The sequence below is a fragment of the Chlorella variabilis genome (genome assembly GCF_000147415.1).
Source record: "Chlorella variabilis unplaced genomic scaffold CHLNCscaffold_10, whole genome shotgun sequence".
NCBI lineage: Eukaryota > Viridiplantae > Chlorophyta > Trebouxiophyceae > Chlorellales > Chlorellaceae > Chlorella > Chlorella variabilis.
In genome coordinates this window covers 889,214-905,436 of record NW_005435078.1, presented here as the reverse complement: position 1 = coordinate 905,436, position 16,223 = coordinate 889,214, and the positions used below count along the sequence as shown (strand labels likewise).

Genomic DNA, 16,223 nt, shown 5'->3' with positions numbered 1-16,223 from the left:
CACTGCCCGGCGTGCACGCTCACGCGCCGCCACCCTGCTCCGCCAATGGTTCCGTGGTGCGACCACTCGTGACCGCCTTTGTGTAAAGCACCACAGCTGTACACGAATCAAACCGGGCAAAGTTGTTGTATCACCGATGATAGCAGGAAGGGGTCCTCAAACGGCGGCGCACGTTCGTGAGTTGAACAACGCTTAGTGTGCAGCAGGTCTTTGCTTTTGGGAATGTGGCAGCGGGCGCAGCACAGAGGCCATGTCGCGGTGGCGGCAGCAGCGCTCCGCTCGCTCTCTTTGCCCGTCTAGTGTGTGGGCAACGCACTTTCTGATGCCACTTCCAGCTGCTGTGCTGGTGACGCCGCCACTCACCGGGCAAGCGCAGCGCGGTGGCAGGGCGTCGGAGGGCCGGGGTTCTGACATCTCCGTGCCGCTGTGCCGCTGTGCTGATGCAAGTTTATAACCCACTGGCACGGTGAACAACGGCAAGAGCTGCAGGTAGACGATCTCTTTGATCAGTGTGTGCAAATTCAAGCTTGGCCCAACTTTGCGGCCTGCGGTCATGCAAGGCTGGCGTCCAGGTGGCGGGAGGCAGCGGAGGGCATCAGGAGGCAGCCTTTGGGCTCAGGCGTTTGCCGACTATAACCTTGGGAAATCCCTGTTTAGCCTAGAACCGCTGCTGTGCAGGGGGCACACTCTCCAGCCGAGTCGGCCTCCGGGCCCGCCGAGTTTTGGGTGCCCGCAATGCCCACTCGCTCCGCAACTCCCATAGATGTTGAGAGCGATGAAGCCAAGGCCGAATACTGGTGGCGGCGCTGCCAGGAGGCATTCGCTGCCGCTGCCGCTGCTCGTGCAAAAGCTGACGAGCTGACTGTCAAACGGTTGGCTAGGGAGGAGGCGGAGCGCGCTGAGGAGGAGCAGAGGCAGAAGGAGGCCGCCAGGATAGCGGCGGTAAAGGAGGCGCAGCGCGTGGCGGCGCGAGTGGCCCAGAAGCCGCCCTCCGGTGAGTTGATGTGGGGCAGGGCTGTCTGGCCGCTGTGGGCTTGTTTGTTGTAACGCGGCAGTGGCACGGCCCATACGCTTTGGGCCAAGCCCAGGCTAAAGGCTCCTACGATGCACGCACACCACTGCCGAAACCGCCTGCCTGTGTGCCCCATGCCATTTGAGTGCCCGGCGGCGGCGCTGTCGGCCGCCGGGAGCCCGCACCAGCATCGGCACCCGTCGGCCTGGCAGGCTTAAGCTGCTAAGGATCCCCACGTCCCCCACCACGTTGTGGGGGTTGCGTGTCCGGCAGGACGGGGAGCGGGGCCAGGGTGGGGTGACCCTGGGACACTCAGCTGGGGGGAGGGTGGTCGGAGCCATGGAGAGGGTGCTCCATGGTCCACCCCCTCTCTTGATGCCCCTTGATCACGTGTGCCCCCTGCCCAAGGTCTGCTCACGCGGCCTATCATAGCGGGGTGACTGTAACACAGTGACAGCACTCACCGGCCACCTGCCACCCCGCCCGCAGCCGTCGACGAGCGCAAGAAGAAGCATTGACGCTATGCCAGCCATGGGGTCGAGCCAACCCCATTTTTCTTGCACAGACCTTCCTCTCTAAGTCCCTGCTGTTGCGTGCCGCGGAGCGCCTCACACTTTACGAGTGCTGCGCCAATCCGCTGCTGCTTTTGTGCCGAAAAAGACTGATGTCGCTGTTCATTTCAAAAGTTTCATGTCTGCATCTGCGATGCCTTTGAAATGTGCTTTCCACCCAGGGTACCAGCCATCATCAGGGTGCTGTGATGGGGCGCAGACCGCCTGTCGTCAGCTGGCTCATCCGATGAGTCATGGAAGCCACCGCCGCAGCTTGAGCGCACCCAGAGCGCCAGCAGGGCCCCGGCAGAGGTCCACCACCACCGCCTGGTCTACTGTTGGGGCTGGGGGCTAGCGTTGAAGCTGCCGTGAACCGGTGCTGGCTTCTCTGGAGCTGAGCAGGAGCAGCGGCGACTGAATTGCTGCTTCTGCCTGCTTGCCGCTCCATACCAGTAAGAGGCAGGTCCTTTGGCGGGGGCAGGCGCCCTGCTGATGAGCGGCCCATGGTCAGAAGAGCGGCAGCAGGGGGGTGACAGGCCTGCAGCAGCGGCTGACCTGCGCAGCTCCCGCTCTCCTGTGACATGCCGGCAACGCTACAACTCAGCGCCCGAGCAGCAGGTTTGCCCGGCACACCTGCCGCCAGAACAGGCTTAATTTGCAGCGAGGAGAAACAGGCCTCCCATTTGGGCAGGTGGCAGCGGGCGCAGCACAGCGGCTATGATGTGGCGGTGGCGGCAGCTGCGTCTCCGCCCGCTCTCTTTGCACACCTCTAGTTGCTGCGGCCATGCTATGTTACAAGCCCCAAAGGATGGGCAGGGGCGTGCGATGCGGCCAATAAACCGGACGACGGGCACGAAGCAGAACGAACCCACTCCTCCACCGCCAGGCGCAGCAGCCTCGCCGCCCGCATCACATGTGCCACATCACATGTAGAGCCCCTCTGGCACCCCCTCCTTCTTCTTGTACAACACTTTCTCCTTGGCCTTCTTCAAGTCCTCCTGCTTCACGCACATGCGCCGCTCCCGCAGCGCCAGCAGCCCCGCCTCCGTGCACATCGCCTTGATGTCGGCGCCGCTCAGCTCGTCCTGCGGCGTGGCGCAGAAAAAAGCAAGGGAGTGGAGTGGTCGTCGTCGAGGCAGGGCCCGCCCATGAGTTGCTAACGCAGGGGACGGCCACGCAACCAAGCAGGCGGGCACGCGGCCGCCCAGGCAAGAACCAGCAGCGGGCCGGGTTGCATGCCCCCAGACTGGCCCAGCCCTCCGACAAACAGGCCGTGCTCCCTTCCCCGCACACCCAAAACCCAGCCATGGGAAACACACACAGGCACACACACACACCGCCACCCTCCCTCCCCCCCCCCCACACCTTGGCCATCACAAACTCCTCGATGTTGACGTCGTCCGCCAGCGTCATGCGCCCCGTGTGGATCTGGAAGATGCGGCGCTTGGTCTTCTGGTCGGGCAGCGGGAACTCGATCTTGCGGTCGATGCGGCCGGGGCGGATGAGCGCGGGGTCCAGGCTGTCGATGCGGTTGGTGGCCATGATGACCTGGCAGGTGACGTGGCAGGGGAGGTGGCAGGGGAGGGGGCGAGGTGGTGCTGGGTGGGCGAGCGAGGGGAACAAGCGCGCGAAAGCGTGGGTGTGCGGCAGCAAAGCAATCCCCTCCCGCAGCCCCGCGGCTCCTCCCTGCACTCTTCTCAGCCTCCCGCTCCTCCCTGCCCCCTGACCGCTGCCCCACACACTTTGACGTCTGTCATGGCATCAAAGCCGTCCAGCTGGTTGAGCAGCTCCAGCATGGTGCGCTGGATCTCGCGCTCGCCGCCGCTGTGCGCGTCGTACCGCTTGGTGCCCACAGCGTCAATCTCGTCTGCAGGCAGGCGGGTAGGGCGCCAGGGTGGGGCGAGACGTGCGCGAGCGTGTTCGTGCATGTGGTGGTGGGGACGGTGGTGGCAGTAACAGGCAGGGAGGCATTTGGCGCATGGGGACGAGATTGGGGAGGTCAGCTCCAGCGTCACTCTTTTCCCTGTCTTCATCCCACCGAACAGACACGCAGGCTGCCACCCCGCAGGTGCAGCGCACCTATGAACACGATGGAGGGTGCCTGCTCGTCTGCCACGCGGAACAGCTCGCGCACCAGCTTGGGGCCGTCCCCCAGGTACTTTTGAATCAGCTCCGAGCCCACCACCCGCAGGAATGTGGCGGAGGTGGAGTTGGCGACGGCCTTAGCCAGCAGCGTCTTGCCGGTGCCGGGCTCGCCGTACAGGATGACGCCCTGCGGGTGCGACGCACGGGAGCAGGGCAGGAGGGGAGGCAAGGGTTGGGGTGGGGCATGCGAAAGCAAGGAAAGGGTGGGCGGGGTGAGAAGCAGGGGCTAAGTGCCAGTGGCCGCCCCACCCTGCCAGCACCTTTCCTCCCCAACCCCCGAACGGGGCCCACACCACCCCGCCTCCAGCGCCCTGCCTGCCTCTCTCCCCGTCGCCCTAACAACTGCCGCCTGGACCTCCACCCGGACCTTTTCCCTCTCGCAACTGCTTCCTTGCCATCCGCGCCGCTCCCTCGCCATCCCTCCACAACCAAGCCGCTCCCCCACCCCACCCACCTTTGGCGGCTTGATGCCGATGTCTTCATACAGCTCCGGGTGCGTCAGCGGCAGCTCCACCGCCTCCTTGATCTCCTGCAGTAGGCGGGGAGGGTGGGCAGGCAGGCAGGCAGGTGGGCAGGCAGGCAGGCGCGAGGGGCGGGCAGCGGGAAGGGAAGGCCGGCAGCTGGGCTGGCAACTAACTCAAGCAGCAGGCAGGGAGGGGGCGCCGCGACGGAGCTCGTCCGGGGGGCGCAGGATTCGAGTGGGGAGCAGCCACTGGTGCCGCAAGAGGATGAGCAGGGGCAAGACGCGCCCCCCACCTGCACCTGCAGCCCAGCCTCCCTCTGGCCCGGCGCCCGTCACCCACCTGGATCTGCTGGTCTAGGCCGCCCACGTCGGCATACGACTCACTGGGCGCCTGCTCCACCTTCATCACGCTCACAGCAGGGTCCGCCTCGTCCGTGAGAATGCCCACCACCTGGTTGCCCTGCACCAGGCAGCAGGCAGCGGCAGGAGCAGGCTGGTCAGCAGGAGCAGGAGCAGGAGCGGGAGGCGAGCAGGCGGCCGGTCGGCGGGAATGTGGCAGGCGGTGGCCGGCAAGGGCCGGGAGGGCGCGGCCAGGCGGCGCTGGCGCTGGCGCCGGCGCCGGCGCCGGCCAGGCCACACGCGCGCATCCACACGCCAACCGATCGCACCTTGTTGTGCAGCAGCACGGTGGACCCTGGTTCCAGCTGCGTCTTGTCCACGAAGCTCATGATGGTGACGTAATACTCGGGGCCCACTGCGTGGGAGCAGGGGAGCAGGGGTGCGCGTATTTTGTGGGCGTACAGAGCGTGTGTGTGTGCGGGAGGCGAGGGCGAGGCGCGGAGCTGCGAGCGGGAGCAGGCAGGGGAGGCCCCAGCCGGCGCCCAGGCCGGCGCCCGGGCCGGCGCGGCTTGCGGCGCGCAAGCCGACGCACCCGCTGAGCTGACGATGGCATGGTTTTCGTCGATCATCTCCTCCAGGGTGCCCACGCTGAGCGGGGTGCCCCGCAGGTCGTCCACCTGCGGCAGCGCAGCAGGCGCGGCGCGGCACAGGCACAGGCGGCTGGGCCGAGGGCGCCGGCCACCGCGCAGCGCGCGGCATGCACTTGCTGCTGCGGCGGCTGCTGCTGCCCGTGTTGGCGTGTGCTGGCCTTGGCGAGCGATTCACTGCGGCCTCAGGAGGCAGGCAGGTCTGCTGGGCAGACAGAAGCCCGCGGCGCCGCTCACCCGCCCCCGCCACCCACCTTTGTGCGCTCCTCCTCGTTGCGCTCGTCTGCGGGCTTGAGGCGCTCCTGGTTCTGCACAAACTCCTCCTCCATCAGCAGCCAGTCCTTGACCCGCTCCAGCTTGAGCAGGCGCAGCTTGCACTTGGCGGTGGGAGTGATGGTGGGCAGCTTGGTGCCCAGGCTGGAGGCGGCGGCGCGCCGCCGCTGCTTCTTGCCCACGCGTGGCGGTGGCGCGGGCGGCTCGTACTTCTTCTTCTTATCCTGGAGTGGGTGGGAGGGCGTGCGGGGGTGGGCCGTGGGCGAGCTACGGCCCAGGCTGGCGGCAGCGGTGGCGGGTGGGGCACCGGCCGCAGGCGGTGCTGTTTTCGTTGCCTGCGCAGCGTAACCGACTGGGCGACTGATTGGATCCCTCTGGATCATGAAGTTTGATCACTGCTGCGCAGACGAGCCGATCGAGCGGAGAGCCCGGCGACTTCGCTCACCTGCTTGTCCTTGCCCTCCTGGCCGCCGCCGCCGCCAGGTGCGGACTGGTTCTGCCCCATTGCGGCACCCTAGCGCAGCCGGGAGGGAAGCGATGGCCGTGCGATCCAGCCGAAGGCTTCCAGAGCCTTGCCCTTGGGCTCCGCAAGTGATCGGAGATTGCTGGGACGGTGGCGGGGGTGGCGGAGCAGCCGAATGGCGCGGCCGGCGCAGAGCAAGTACTTCGACATGTACGGCAACTTGCTGCGGCTGTTGCTGGCTGCGCTAGGCCGGATCACTTGTGCCGCTACCCTGGAACACCCACCGCCCAATCCAACCTCTCCGCCCCGGCAGTTGCTGCCCACACCTGGTTCAAGAGGCAGCTCCTCGCTCCACTCGCCCCGGCAGCAGCCATGGACGGCGAGGGCAAACAGAGGGAGCGCAAGCGGCATGGCAGGCGGCTACGGGCGCTGGAGGACGCCTTCCACCGCACCGTCAAGTATGCGCTGCGCCCTGTGGACTACGAGCAGTTCCAGGAGCAGTTTCCGGCCTTCAAGGACCCCTTGGTGCAGGACCTGTACAGCGGGTACAAGCAGGTGAGGCCGCCGGCCGCTCCCGCCGCCGCTCCCGCCACCCGCCACTGTCGCTGCTGCTCACGTGTCGCTGCCCTGTTTGGCCACCAACAACTGCAGGCGCTGCATCACACGCGTGTGAACATCGAGGCGGACTTTGGGGAGCTGTGCGAGGAGCACGAACTGCGGGACAAGCTCAACACGCTGGAGGTCATGTGCGAGGAGCAGGGCATTGGCGACGGCGACGCGGCAGAGGGCGCCAGGTGCACAGCTGCTGCTGCTGTCCTGTGCGCGGTTGTTTGCGGCCTTGCTCTTGCCCTCCTGCAGCAGCGCAATGGACGGGATGTAAAAGGCGCATGCAGCATGCTGCATGGCAGCCCTCCTCGCCTCACCACCCTGCTCGCTTCTGCCTCGCCAAGCAGGCAGCCGGCGCTGGGGCCCACCAACGCCATCCGGCTGAGCCTGCTGCGCGCCAAGCAGCAGGAGCTGGAGAGCCTGAGGGGGGTTCTGGCAGAGGTGGAGGCGCATAATGCGAGGCTGCAGGGTCAGATGGCAGAGCGGCGGCGGCAGGCGCAAGAGCTCATAGCCAAGACGCAGGTAGGGCTAGATTGCGGTGCAGCAGATTTACAGGCAGGCGGCAGGCGCCAACACGCAGTCGGCTGCATCCTCCGCTCCACTTTTGCGCCGTGCTGAGCGCAGGTTGTCTGCCTGCCTGCCTGCAGCCAATTGCCGCCCAGCTGGATGTCATGCACCTGTCCAGCAAGGCGTGGGCCAATCGAGTGGTGGAGCCTGTGTGATGCCGGTGGAGGAGTGCAGTGGGTGGACAGCTGCCGTTGAACGCCACACCGGCAGCCCCATGCTCCCATTTGTTTGCTTGTTCTTCCTTTCCTCTTGCCACCATGCTTGCTCTTTCCCCTGTTTGGTCACTTGGCACACCCGTTGCCGGTGCCTGCCACATTTGCCAGCTGCTGCACTCTGACTGACATCCTGTACACTGCTGACGCTGCCCCGACTTCTCAGTTCACCTCCCCAGGTGGCAAGCAGCACCACCCCCTGTGACACTTGATCCTGAAACAGAGTGCAGCCCTCTGACCAATGCATTACAACTGAAGCCTAGGAGGGCTTCTGTGCAGTTTGCCGTCGCATCAAGGGCCCCCCCTACGCGCCCAGCCCTGGGCGCTCAGCGCCGCAGGAGCCCGCAGCTGCACGTCGATGGCCCCGACCCGGGCCTGGTACCGGTGGCCCGCCGCCTTCAGGTGGTTCTCCACGACTCGCGGCACTCTGGCCTCACCAGCGCTGGAGTGCGCGCCACGCCCCACCACCACCCGCAGCTGCAGGCCTGCACGCGGCCTGCTGGCGGGGGCGCCGGCCGCGGCTGCTGCTGCTGTGGCGGGCTCGGCAAGCAGGCCGTGCAGCAGGGCGAGGCGGCGGTCCAGCGCAGCGGTGGCCTCTTGAGCGTGGAGTCCGTGCAGGTCCAGCTCAAACAGGCTGCAGGGGGCGGGATGTGTGTGTGAGCGCAGCAGCGAGGAGGAGCAAGGCTGGCCCTGGTGCTTGCATGTGCATGCCACAAAGCCAGCTCCCCTTTGTGCCTGCTGGTACCTGCCACGCTCCTACGTGCCCACCTGTTGTGCCGGTTGTTGTCGGTCTCTATCCGCTCCGCTGCCTCGGCATGCGCCGCCAGCGCCTGCCGCCGCAACCCCTGCGCCTGAGCTGCCAGCTGGCGCGCGGCCGCGTGCTGCCCGGCGCTGTACGCCGCCGCAGCAGATCGCGTCGTCCGCTGCCACCTCCTTGTGAGCAGCAGAGCATTCCGGCGGTGTAGAAAGTACGGGCCCTGCTGCATCTCTGGCTCATCATCGCTGCCAGCAGAGCCCACTGCTGGGCCCGGGTCGGCAGCAGCTGCGCCAGCTGTCGCCACCTGTGCTTCTGCGCGCTGTGGCTGGCCAGCCGCGGCCGTGTCGCTGGCGACCATGTCTGCAAGCAGGGCATCTGCTAGCTCACCATCCTGCCCAGCAGCCTGCATCACCGCGGCCACCAGCTCCCTCCCCGCCCAGCTGTGCTGCCGCAGTAGCTGCTCTGCTGCTCCTTCTGTTTCGGCTCCTAGACAACAACGAGGAGCTTGCGCCGCCAGCTGAGGCCGCCAGGAGGTGTCAGGCTGCCCAGGTCCTGCACCAGAAGGTAAAGGCCCCGTGGGGAAGTCGGCTGCCGTCAACAGAACCCCCTTCTGCCGCTGCCGCTGCGCGGGTGCAAAGCGTGGGGCGACTGGCAGCTGGAGCCTGGCGGCTTCTGCCAGCGTGCCCCACGACGTGGTCTGCAGCTGTTCGTCCCTTCTTTGTCTGCTGGATCTAGGCGGTGCTGCCTCGTTCTTCTGCACACACAACAGAATGAACTCGAAATGAGGAAATGCATTCTTCTGCCGAGGGGACACGCAGTGAGCAGGAGTGACGGACACGCCAGCGGCCGGCGGCGGGCTTGGCGGCCACCTGTAGCAGCTCGCTCGCAGCACCGTCCGCATTGCCGTGTCTTCTGAGAGCGTCCTCTATGGCGGCAGGTGGTGTTGCGGGGAACGCATCGCGCAGCGCGGCAAAGTCGGCCATTGCGCCAGGTTTTGCCCCATCCAGGCAGATCAATGGTTCAAATGAATGCACTGGAACTTTGAGGAGGTGGAAGGCTGAAAAGATGGGCCGCTCACTCTCAGCCAAGGCGCAGGCGCCGCCCTCTGAGTCCTGCAGGCAATGCGTTTCGTGTTGATGTTGCGTCACGTCCCACACAGGGCATCTCATTCGCCATCTTAATGGCTTGCAGTGACAGGAAGTCAGGCGTGCTACGACTGGCGACCAGCCCACCATCTCCGCGTGGTGCCGAGGCGCCGGCGCCGCCAGTGAGGCTGGCCTTGGCCAATATCACCATTCCAACTGCGCTATTTTGTTGCACTTCGTACCTTCTGCCAAGCCAGATCGTGTCCAACCTCAACGCTAAACTTTGGCTGCTCGTTCCTGACTGCCAGCTTCGGCGGCGGCTTGCAGCAGCGATCATGCAACCGAGTAAATCGTGCTGCACTCTTGCAGCCCAGCCAGCGCTACGAGAGCCGCAGGCCAGCAAGGGGAAACTTTCGCAGCGGCGACAACGCCTCATAGCCCCAGCCAGACGACGACGAAGGGCAGCAATCAGAGCGCAGGCAAGGCGCGATGCGCTGCGGGGCGCTGCCTTGGACAGATGCCTTGTTGGAGGTTCGCCGCCGCCGCCGCCGCCGCCGCCGCTGTGTGCGTCGCGTCGCTTCTGGTCTAACTTCCCCTTCCCTCGCTTGCTTCCATTTTGTTTATCCCTTACTTCCAGGGGTTGGAGTGGGGCGACATTGTGGTATACGACAGCCCAGGTGGCGCCCCCGCGCTGGGCCGTGTAGTGAGCGCGGCGGGGGCCACAGAGGTGACTGTGGAGCGGCTGGAGGAGGACGCAGTGAACCTGGTGTGGCTGGTGGCGCACGAGGCCGAGCAGCGCGTGCCTGCGTCCGGCGTGCGCCGCACCGTGCAGGCCGACTACCTGCAGCTGGTGAGCGGGGGAGGGAGGGTGGAGGGCCGGCAGGCTGCCGGCTTGTGGGGTCGGCAGGCTGTGGCAGGCTGTGGACGGCCGGCGACGCCTCGGTCTGCCAAGCCCTGCATTTGAAGGCATTCCCCTGTTCCCTGACGTAGTGTACCGCCGCCTGCACTGCCCGCCTGTCTCCTGTACCGCCTCCCCGTACCGCCCGTCCAGGTGGACCCAGACCGGGTGTCCAACCCGCACGGGGAGCACGCGATAGAGGCGTACCGCTTGCTGGAGCCGCTGGCAGGCGCGCTGGACGCCGCCGGCAGGGCGCAGGAGGGGCCATAGCGGGCGCCGCATGGGGGCGTGTGCGCACCAGCGCCCGCTGCTCCCGCGGCAGCTTGACCGGTGGGGTACAGCGCTGTGCGACCCTGGCTTAACGTTACCCTGCAAGCATCGTGTGCCCTTCTGCCTTCCCTCACTTTCCTCCCGAGTCTTCCCGTCACGCTGCTCCCTGCCCACACTCTCGGAATTGTTTCGTCATTACGGTTTTGTTACATTGGCCTGCCTTCACAACGCGACGCAAGCATGCGCAGTGCAGGCGCAGTGCCGTGGGCTGCAGCTACCAGCCGCCACCCGGCTGTTGTGGTAGCCTCTGGCCCTGCAGTCACACGGAGGGTGGGTGATGCCCTGCCCCGCGGGCCAAGCCTACCTTGCCTGCCTGCCAGCGCTGCGTGGCCGACAGCCGCTCATGTGGAGCTGAGCCTGCGCAGGCAGGAGGGGACGGGGGAGGCAACGGCGGCAGGGCAGCGGCAGCAGCCATGGGGAGAGGCTTGGGCAGCGCTGAGCCAGCAGCCAGGCGCAGGGGGCCATCAGGCCAGGCACACACCACTGCAATTTGTGCACGGCATGCCGCCTATGGCCAGCTGGAGCTCACATGACTGCTATCGGCTTCTTGGCAGGCTGCTGCTGCTGAGGCTGCGCTCCGGGGGCCGCGGCCTGGTGATGCATCACCGTCCACTCCCCCACGTCCCCCACCGCCGCCAGCGTGGCCTCATCGGAGGCGGTATTGCGCTCCGCAGCAGTCTCCGCTGCTCCAGCCGCCGTGGCGGGCGGCGCCTGCGGCGCAGGGCGGGGCGGCGGCAGGGAGGCACGCGAGCGACGTTTGCAGCGCTGCCGCTGCCGGCCCCCGGCAAGCCAGCTCAGGCCCCAACACGTTGCAGCCGAACTGCCCACAGCACAGCAGCAGGGCCAGCAAAACGGGGGGCTGGGAGGCGGGCGCGCGCAGCAGGCGTGACGCCACAGGCGCATCAGGCGGCGGCAGGCGCGGCGCGAGCAGGGCCCTCGGCCCAGTCCTCAACCTCCTGCTGCCCATCCTCGCCCAGCTGCTGCTGCTGGAGGTCCTCCATCTGGAGGTCCGAGGTGTCGCCAGACGGCGGCTGCGTCGCGCCTTCAGCCGCCGCCGCCGCCGCCGCCGCCGCCACCGCCGCGGCGGCCGCCGTAAGCGCCACCCCTTCCCCCGTCTGCTGCCGCTTGGCCGCCGCCGGGCCGCCTCCCTCCCCGGCCTCCGACACCCGCTTGCTGCCCGCAAGCTGCTGTGGCTGCTGCTTGGCCGCCGCCGCCGCCGCCGCCGCCGCGTCGTGCCCGTCGGCGGGCGCCGCCGCGGTTGCCGTCGCCGCCGCTGCGTCGCCCCCATCCGCCGCGGCTGGCGCGCCGCCGCCGTTGTTGGGCGCGGGGCGCACCCATTCGGGGAGCTGGCGCTGCAGCAGGTGCCGCACGCTGATGTCCATGCCTTCCCGCCGCTGCTCAAACTCTTTCACCTTGTGGGCAAACTCGTTGACGGGCTGGGTGAGGTCGACCTTGGACTGAGGGATGATCATGGCCTGGTACGAGTTGTACGCCTGAGCCTGCGGTACCAGGGGCAGTCCAGGCAGTACAGCAAGGGTCGCAGCAAGCGGGCAGCAGCGTCTCGGCCGGGCAGCTGCGCCGGGGGGACACGCGGCCTGGCGGCAGCGGCGGCGGCAGCGGCGGCGGTGGCGGCGGCGGCATGAAGGAAGGGTGGCATCGCCGGGGCGGCCAGGCCAGGCGGGCAGCAGGCAGGGCGGCGGCACCTTCTTCTTGCTGAGCCCCATGAAGTAAAAGCAGCGGGGCTGCTGCTGCGCCGGCGGGTCGGCCACGCTGCCGCCGCCGCCGCCGTCCTGCTGCTGCTGCTGCTGCTGCTGCTGCTGGTCTGGCGGACGGAAGGCCTTGGGCCAGGGCCGCACATCCACCATCATGCCGGCGCTCTTCCAGGAAGAAAGAAGAAGGAAGGAAGACAGACAGACAGGGAGGCAGCCAGGCAGGCAGGCAGGCGTTTGTGAAGCAGGTAACAGGTACATGGATATATGACTGCGTGCCACGCCAGCCGCCCTGCAGCTTGCTGGCATTGCATCAAGCCTGCGCCTCCCACAGCTGGCGCGGCCGCCCTGCTGGTACCAGGCAGCAGCGCGGCCGGCGGCGGCGCGCGGCGGCAGCAGCCCACCCACCTTGATGAGGAGGCGCATGCGGGAGTGCACCCACCCCTCCCACACCTCAAAGTCCTCCTGGCTGGACGCCATCACCTCCACCTGCCCAGCACAGCACACCAGGCAGGCAGGCAGGCGGGGCAGACGGTGGGGGGTAGGCAGACAGGCACTGGCAGGCAGGCAGGCAGGCAGGCAGGCAGGCAGGCAGGCACGCGGGTGGGCAGGCAGGCGGGCACTGGCAGACGCGCAGGCAGGCAGGCAGGCAGGCGCCAGGCGCAGCTCCAGGCGCAGCGCTGGCGGTGCGGAAGGCGGGCGGGGCAGGCGGGGTGCTGGCAGCGGGCGGCGCACCTGCAGGAAGTGCTTGAAGCCCTCGAAGAAAGGCAGCGGCTCCAGCAGCTGGGCCCAGTCTGTGAGGCCCGAGCCGTTGTGAGTCATGATGCGCCCGCACACCTCGTCGCCTGCAGCCACGCGGGGCGGGGAGGGCGGCGCGGGGGGTAGGGTCAGGGTGGGGTGGGCACGCAGCCTGGCCAGGACGGCTGGGCGAGACGGGGGCGCAGGCCGCGCCCCGTCCGGGCGCGCCCACGCCGCAGCAGCTGCCAGCCGGCGGCGCCTCGCTGCTGCTGCCGCTCTGCGCCTGCTCCACGGCTGCTGCATTACTGCCGCCGCAACCACCACTGCCGCCGCCACCACCACCACCGCCACCACCTTCACCGCCACCCGCCTCACCCCTGCGGAACTCTTCTGCCATCACCGCCAGCGTGCATTCCGACACATTGTATGAGGAGTTCATGCAGGGGTATGCGGGGGTGATGATGGGCATGAGGTGGGTGCGGTCCCGCGGGTTCTCCCGAGGATCCCACACAGGCATGGCCAGAGAGGGGTCGCGCTCAATGGCGCGTAGCATGATGGGCGTGGGCCACGCCCATTGGCTGTACACCTGCGGTACGGGCAGGCAGGGGGCGGGGCCGAGGTGGGGCGGGGAGGCAAGCAGACATGGTTGGCTGTAACGACGCAGCCGGGCTTGGTCGGTTGGCTGAAAAGAAGCAGGCGGGCTGGTTGGGTTGATTGGCTGGGCGGCCAGCTGGGTGGGTGGCTTCGGCGTGCATGTGCGGCGCCGGGTGGTGTTCAGCCCCGGGTGCGTGCGGCAGGCGCGCCTTGAAGAAGCGGGAGATGAGGAGGGAGGGGGCGCCCCTCGGGTACAGCTTGCAGACATAGGCCACCAGGATCGCCCAGTTCACGCCCCCCAGGTAGCCGGTAACGTTTGAGTAAACGCCGCGCCGCTCCGCCCACAGCTTGAGGCAGCGCAGCGCGGTGCGGAAGTGCGGCACGCTGGGCACCTCGCTGCGGCGGCAGCGCGGGGAGGGGCAAGGCGGCAGGGTGGGGAGGGCGGAGCGCGCGGTGCGAGCGGGCAGGCAGGCACGCTGGGTGGCGGCGGGAGACGAGGCAGGCTGGGCATGCTGGAGGCGCACGCCGCAAAAGTAAAAACCACCCCGCCGCCGCCCCGCCCCGCCCCCGCACCGCACCGCAGGATCATGTCTGTCACGCGGCAGCCGTTGAGCGAGCGCACAGACTGGTCGTCGCAGTGGCGCAGGGTGTGGGTGGCGCCGATGTCCAAATCCTCCCGTACCAGCGGTACCGACAGGCGCGCGTACAGCAGGTCGATGGAGATGCCGCAGAACTGGCGGAGGGGGATCGTGGGGTGGGGGCGGGGGCGGCGGTGGGAGAAGGAGGGAGCAGGAGGACGCAAGCGGCAGGCAAAGGGCTCCGCGCCCCGCTGCCCAGCAGCTGGCGGCATGTAGAGGAGGTCGGGACTCCCGGCTGCGCCCGCGCCTGCTTCCCAGGCCGGAAGGGAAGCAGGGAAGGAGGGCAAGGGCGAGGCGCGCCCACCTTCATTTCCATGACGGGCACGTAGGCGGCGGTGACGGCGCGCAGCGCCAGCACCTCGGGCAGCGCGCACAGCATGGCCTGCAGGCAGTGCGGCTCGCTGCCGAAGAAGTCGCCCTCGCGCGTGGCATAGCTGGGCCCCACGCACAGCGTGTCGATGTCTGCCCCGGGGCCGTGCACGCCCAGGCGGTAGGAGCCAAAGGTGAATATCTTGGCGTTGGCATCCTCCGGAGGGTGCCCCCGCAGCGCCGCCACGCCGCGAATCCACTCCTTGACCAGCCCGTCCAGCCGCCCCAGCACCACCTCCCGCAGCTCCGCCTCCTCCTGGGACTCGTACAGGCCCTGGTCGCGCAGGTGCTGCAGGCGGGCGGGCGAGGGAAGGAAGGGAAAGAAAGGGAAGGAAGGGGTGGTGAGGGCACGGGCGGCGGGCGCGGGCAGGGAGGGAAGCACATGAGCGTGGAGGCCGGGGTCGCCAGGCAGTCGCAGAGGCAGCAGTCGGGAATCAGGCTGTGGGTGCAGGGCCTCATGCCACGCAGCGCGCTGCAGGACGCACAGCCAACCAACCCAACAGAGTTGGCCGAGCGAGGCGGGAGCAGCGGCGCGTTCCCACTCTTGCATGGCACGGCCCCGCGCCTGCGCGCACCTGCTCCAGGTCCCGGGTGTGCTTCAAGTCCTGCGGGGTGGGCTCGGCCTGGCTGATAGGCTCCACGAATGGCCGCCGACTCGCCATCTCGGGCCCCTACGCCCCACGCCGCAGCTGTGGATCACAGGCACCAGCAGGACGTGGCAAGCTGACAGCGCTGCAGGTCCGGCGGGGCGGTAGAGGCACCGCCGGTTTGGCCAGCAACGTTAATGCTGTCGGGAGATATTTTGGCCGATCGTGAATGCGAGCGGAGGCGCGCCACAGGCGGATGGGTGCGGGAGGGCTCGCGTGTCCAGGGAGCCGGTGGTGACAATGCATAGCAGGCTTGCCACGACCTCCTGTTTTGCGGCTGCAGACCCAATCAGCATACAAACAATCGCCGGCAGCGGCCATGGGTCAGCTCTGAGGAGGCACTGCGGCTGCATGCGTTCATGCCAGAGTGACTCTGCACCCCTGGGCGCGCCACTGTGCATTTGAGGACTCATAACTTATCGAGATGCAGTCCAGCCTGCACTCTAAGGAAATAACGACGGCCCAAGTGGCCGCCGTGACCTTCGGCTTCTTCAATGACGAAGAGGTGGGAGCATGGCGCGCCTGGTAGCCCTGTCTGGAACCTCAGCAATGGATATTGATGGTTAGGGGTGGGAGGCCGCTGCTGGAACTTGCCGCTCCCGCCCGCCGCCGCCAGCCACGCCGCCCATCGCTCTGTGCCGCCGCCTCCTGTGCCCCTTGCCCCTTGCTCTTCATCGCAGGTGCGCAAGATCAGCGTGAAGCAGGTGGAGGCGCCCATGATCTTCGACAACATGCGCACGGCGGTCAAGGGCGGCCTGTACGACCCCGCGCTTGGGCCCATGGACCCCAAGGAGCGGTGCGTGCCTGCAAGGCAGTCCCGCCGCCGGTGTCATCCCTCCCTGGCTGCCCCTCTCCTGCTGCCCCGGCTTGCACATCACATTCGTGTGCTGCTAAAAAGGGAGCCGGCTTAACGGCTTACTGTTGCGCGTCGCTGCGGGCCGCGTGCTGCAGGTGCGCCACCTGCGGGCTCAGCAGCTTTGAGTGCCCCGGCCACTTTGGGCACATCCAGCTGGCGGTACCGCTGTACAACCCGCTCGTGTTCATGTGAGAGGGCTGGGCAGGGTGCTGCATGGCACAAGGCGCTGCATGGGCACATAACAAGGCGCTGCATGGTGCAGGGCGCTGCACGACTGGCGACTGCAGCCTTCCAGCCGCTGGCCCGTGCCTCACGCGCCCCGTC

General features: G+C 67.8%; 6 protein-coding genes across 6 annotated transcripts in view; 2 read left to right on the top strand and 4 right to left on the bottom strand.

Annotated features, from left to right (window-relative positions):
* Window positions 1–2,341: 2,341 nt before the first annotated feature.
* CHLNCDRAFT_56157 (26S proteasome AAA-ATPase subunit RPT2a) lies at window positions 2,342–5,935 on the bottom strand (the record flags this gene model as incomplete). Its single annotated transcript, XM_005847563.1, has 10 exons — window positions 2,342–2,648; window positions 2,929–3,111; window positions 3,306–3,430; window positions 3,643–3,835; window positions 4,163–4,237; window positions 4,512–4,631; window positions 4,840–4,925; window positions 5,103–5,187; window positions 5,412–5,654; window positions 5,876–5,935. The coding sequence occupies 10 exons, from the start codon at window positions 5,933–5,935 to the stop codon at window positions 2,487–2,489; spliced, it is 1,332 nt and encodes a 443-aa protein (XP_005847625.1). The 3' UTR covers window positions 2,342–2,486.
* Window positions 5,936–6,265: 330 nt separating this feature from the next.
* Window positions 6,266–7,363, top strand: CHLNCDRAFT_57859 (hypothetical protein; the record flags this gene model as incomplete). Its single annotated transcript, XM_005847727.1, has 4 exons — window positions 6,266–6,448; window positions 6,545–6,687; window positions 6,847–7,021; window positions 7,147–7,363. The coding sequence occupies 4 exons, from the start codon at window positions 6,266–6,268 to the stop codon at window positions 7,219–7,221; spliced, it is 576 nt and encodes a 191-aa protein (XP_005847789.1). The 3' UTR covers window positions 7,222–7,363.
* Window positions 7,364–7,569: 206 nt separating this feature from the next.
* CHLNCDRAFT_133947 (hypothetical protein) lies at window positions 7,570–8,393 on the bottom strand (the record flags this gene model as incomplete). The annotated part of the gene is made up of 2 exons (XM_005847562.1): window positions 7,570–7,912; window positions 8,047–8,393. The coding sequence occupies 2 exons, from the start codon at window positions 8,391–8,393 to the stop codon at window positions 7,570–7,572; spliced, it is 690 nt and encodes a 229-aa protein (XP_005847624.1).
* A 128-nt stretch (window positions 8,394–8,521) lies between these two features.
* CHLNCDRAFT_133946 (hypothetical protein) lies at window positions 8,522–9,018 on the bottom strand (the record flags this gene model as incomplete). Its single annotated transcript, XM_005847561.1, has 2 exons — window positions 8,522–8,587; window positions 8,872–9,018. The coding sequence occupies 2 exons, from the start codon at window positions 9,016–9,018 to the stop codon at window positions 8,522–8,524; spliced, it is 213 nt and encodes a 70-aa protein (XP_005847623.1).
* Window positions 9,019–11,250: 2,232 nt separating this feature from the next.
* Window positions 11,251–15,058, bottom strand: CHLNCDRAFT_23208 (hypothetical protein; the record flags this gene model as incomplete). The annotated part of the gene is made up of 9 exons (XM_005847560.1): window positions 11,251–11,823; window positions 12,052–12,170; window positions 12,462–12,546; window positions 12,793–12,902; window positions 13,171–13,445; window positions 13,645–13,785; window positions 13,968–14,122; window positions 14,332–14,685; window positions 14,972–15,058. The coding sequence occupies 9 exons, from the start codon at window positions 15,056–15,058 to the stop codon at window positions 11,251–11,253; spliced, it is 1,899 nt and encodes a 632-aa protein (XP_005847622.1).
* Window positions 15,059–15,467: 409 nt separating this feature from the next.
* Window positions 15,468–16,223, top strand: part of CHLNCDRAFT_133943 (hypothetical protein) — a gene marked incomplete at both ends in the record, with an annotated part of 4,218 nt that continues 3,462 nt past the window's right edge. Inside the window, 3 exons of the mRNA XM_005847726.1 lie at window positions 15,468–15,548; window positions 15,724–15,839; window positions 15,995–16,087. Of these exons, the coding sequence (XP_005847788.1) occupies window positions 15,468–15,548; window positions 15,724–15,839; window positions 15,995–16,087 (290 nt within the window). The remainder of the gene's footprint in view (window positions 15,549–15,723; window positions 15,840–15,994; window positions 16,088–16,223) is intronic.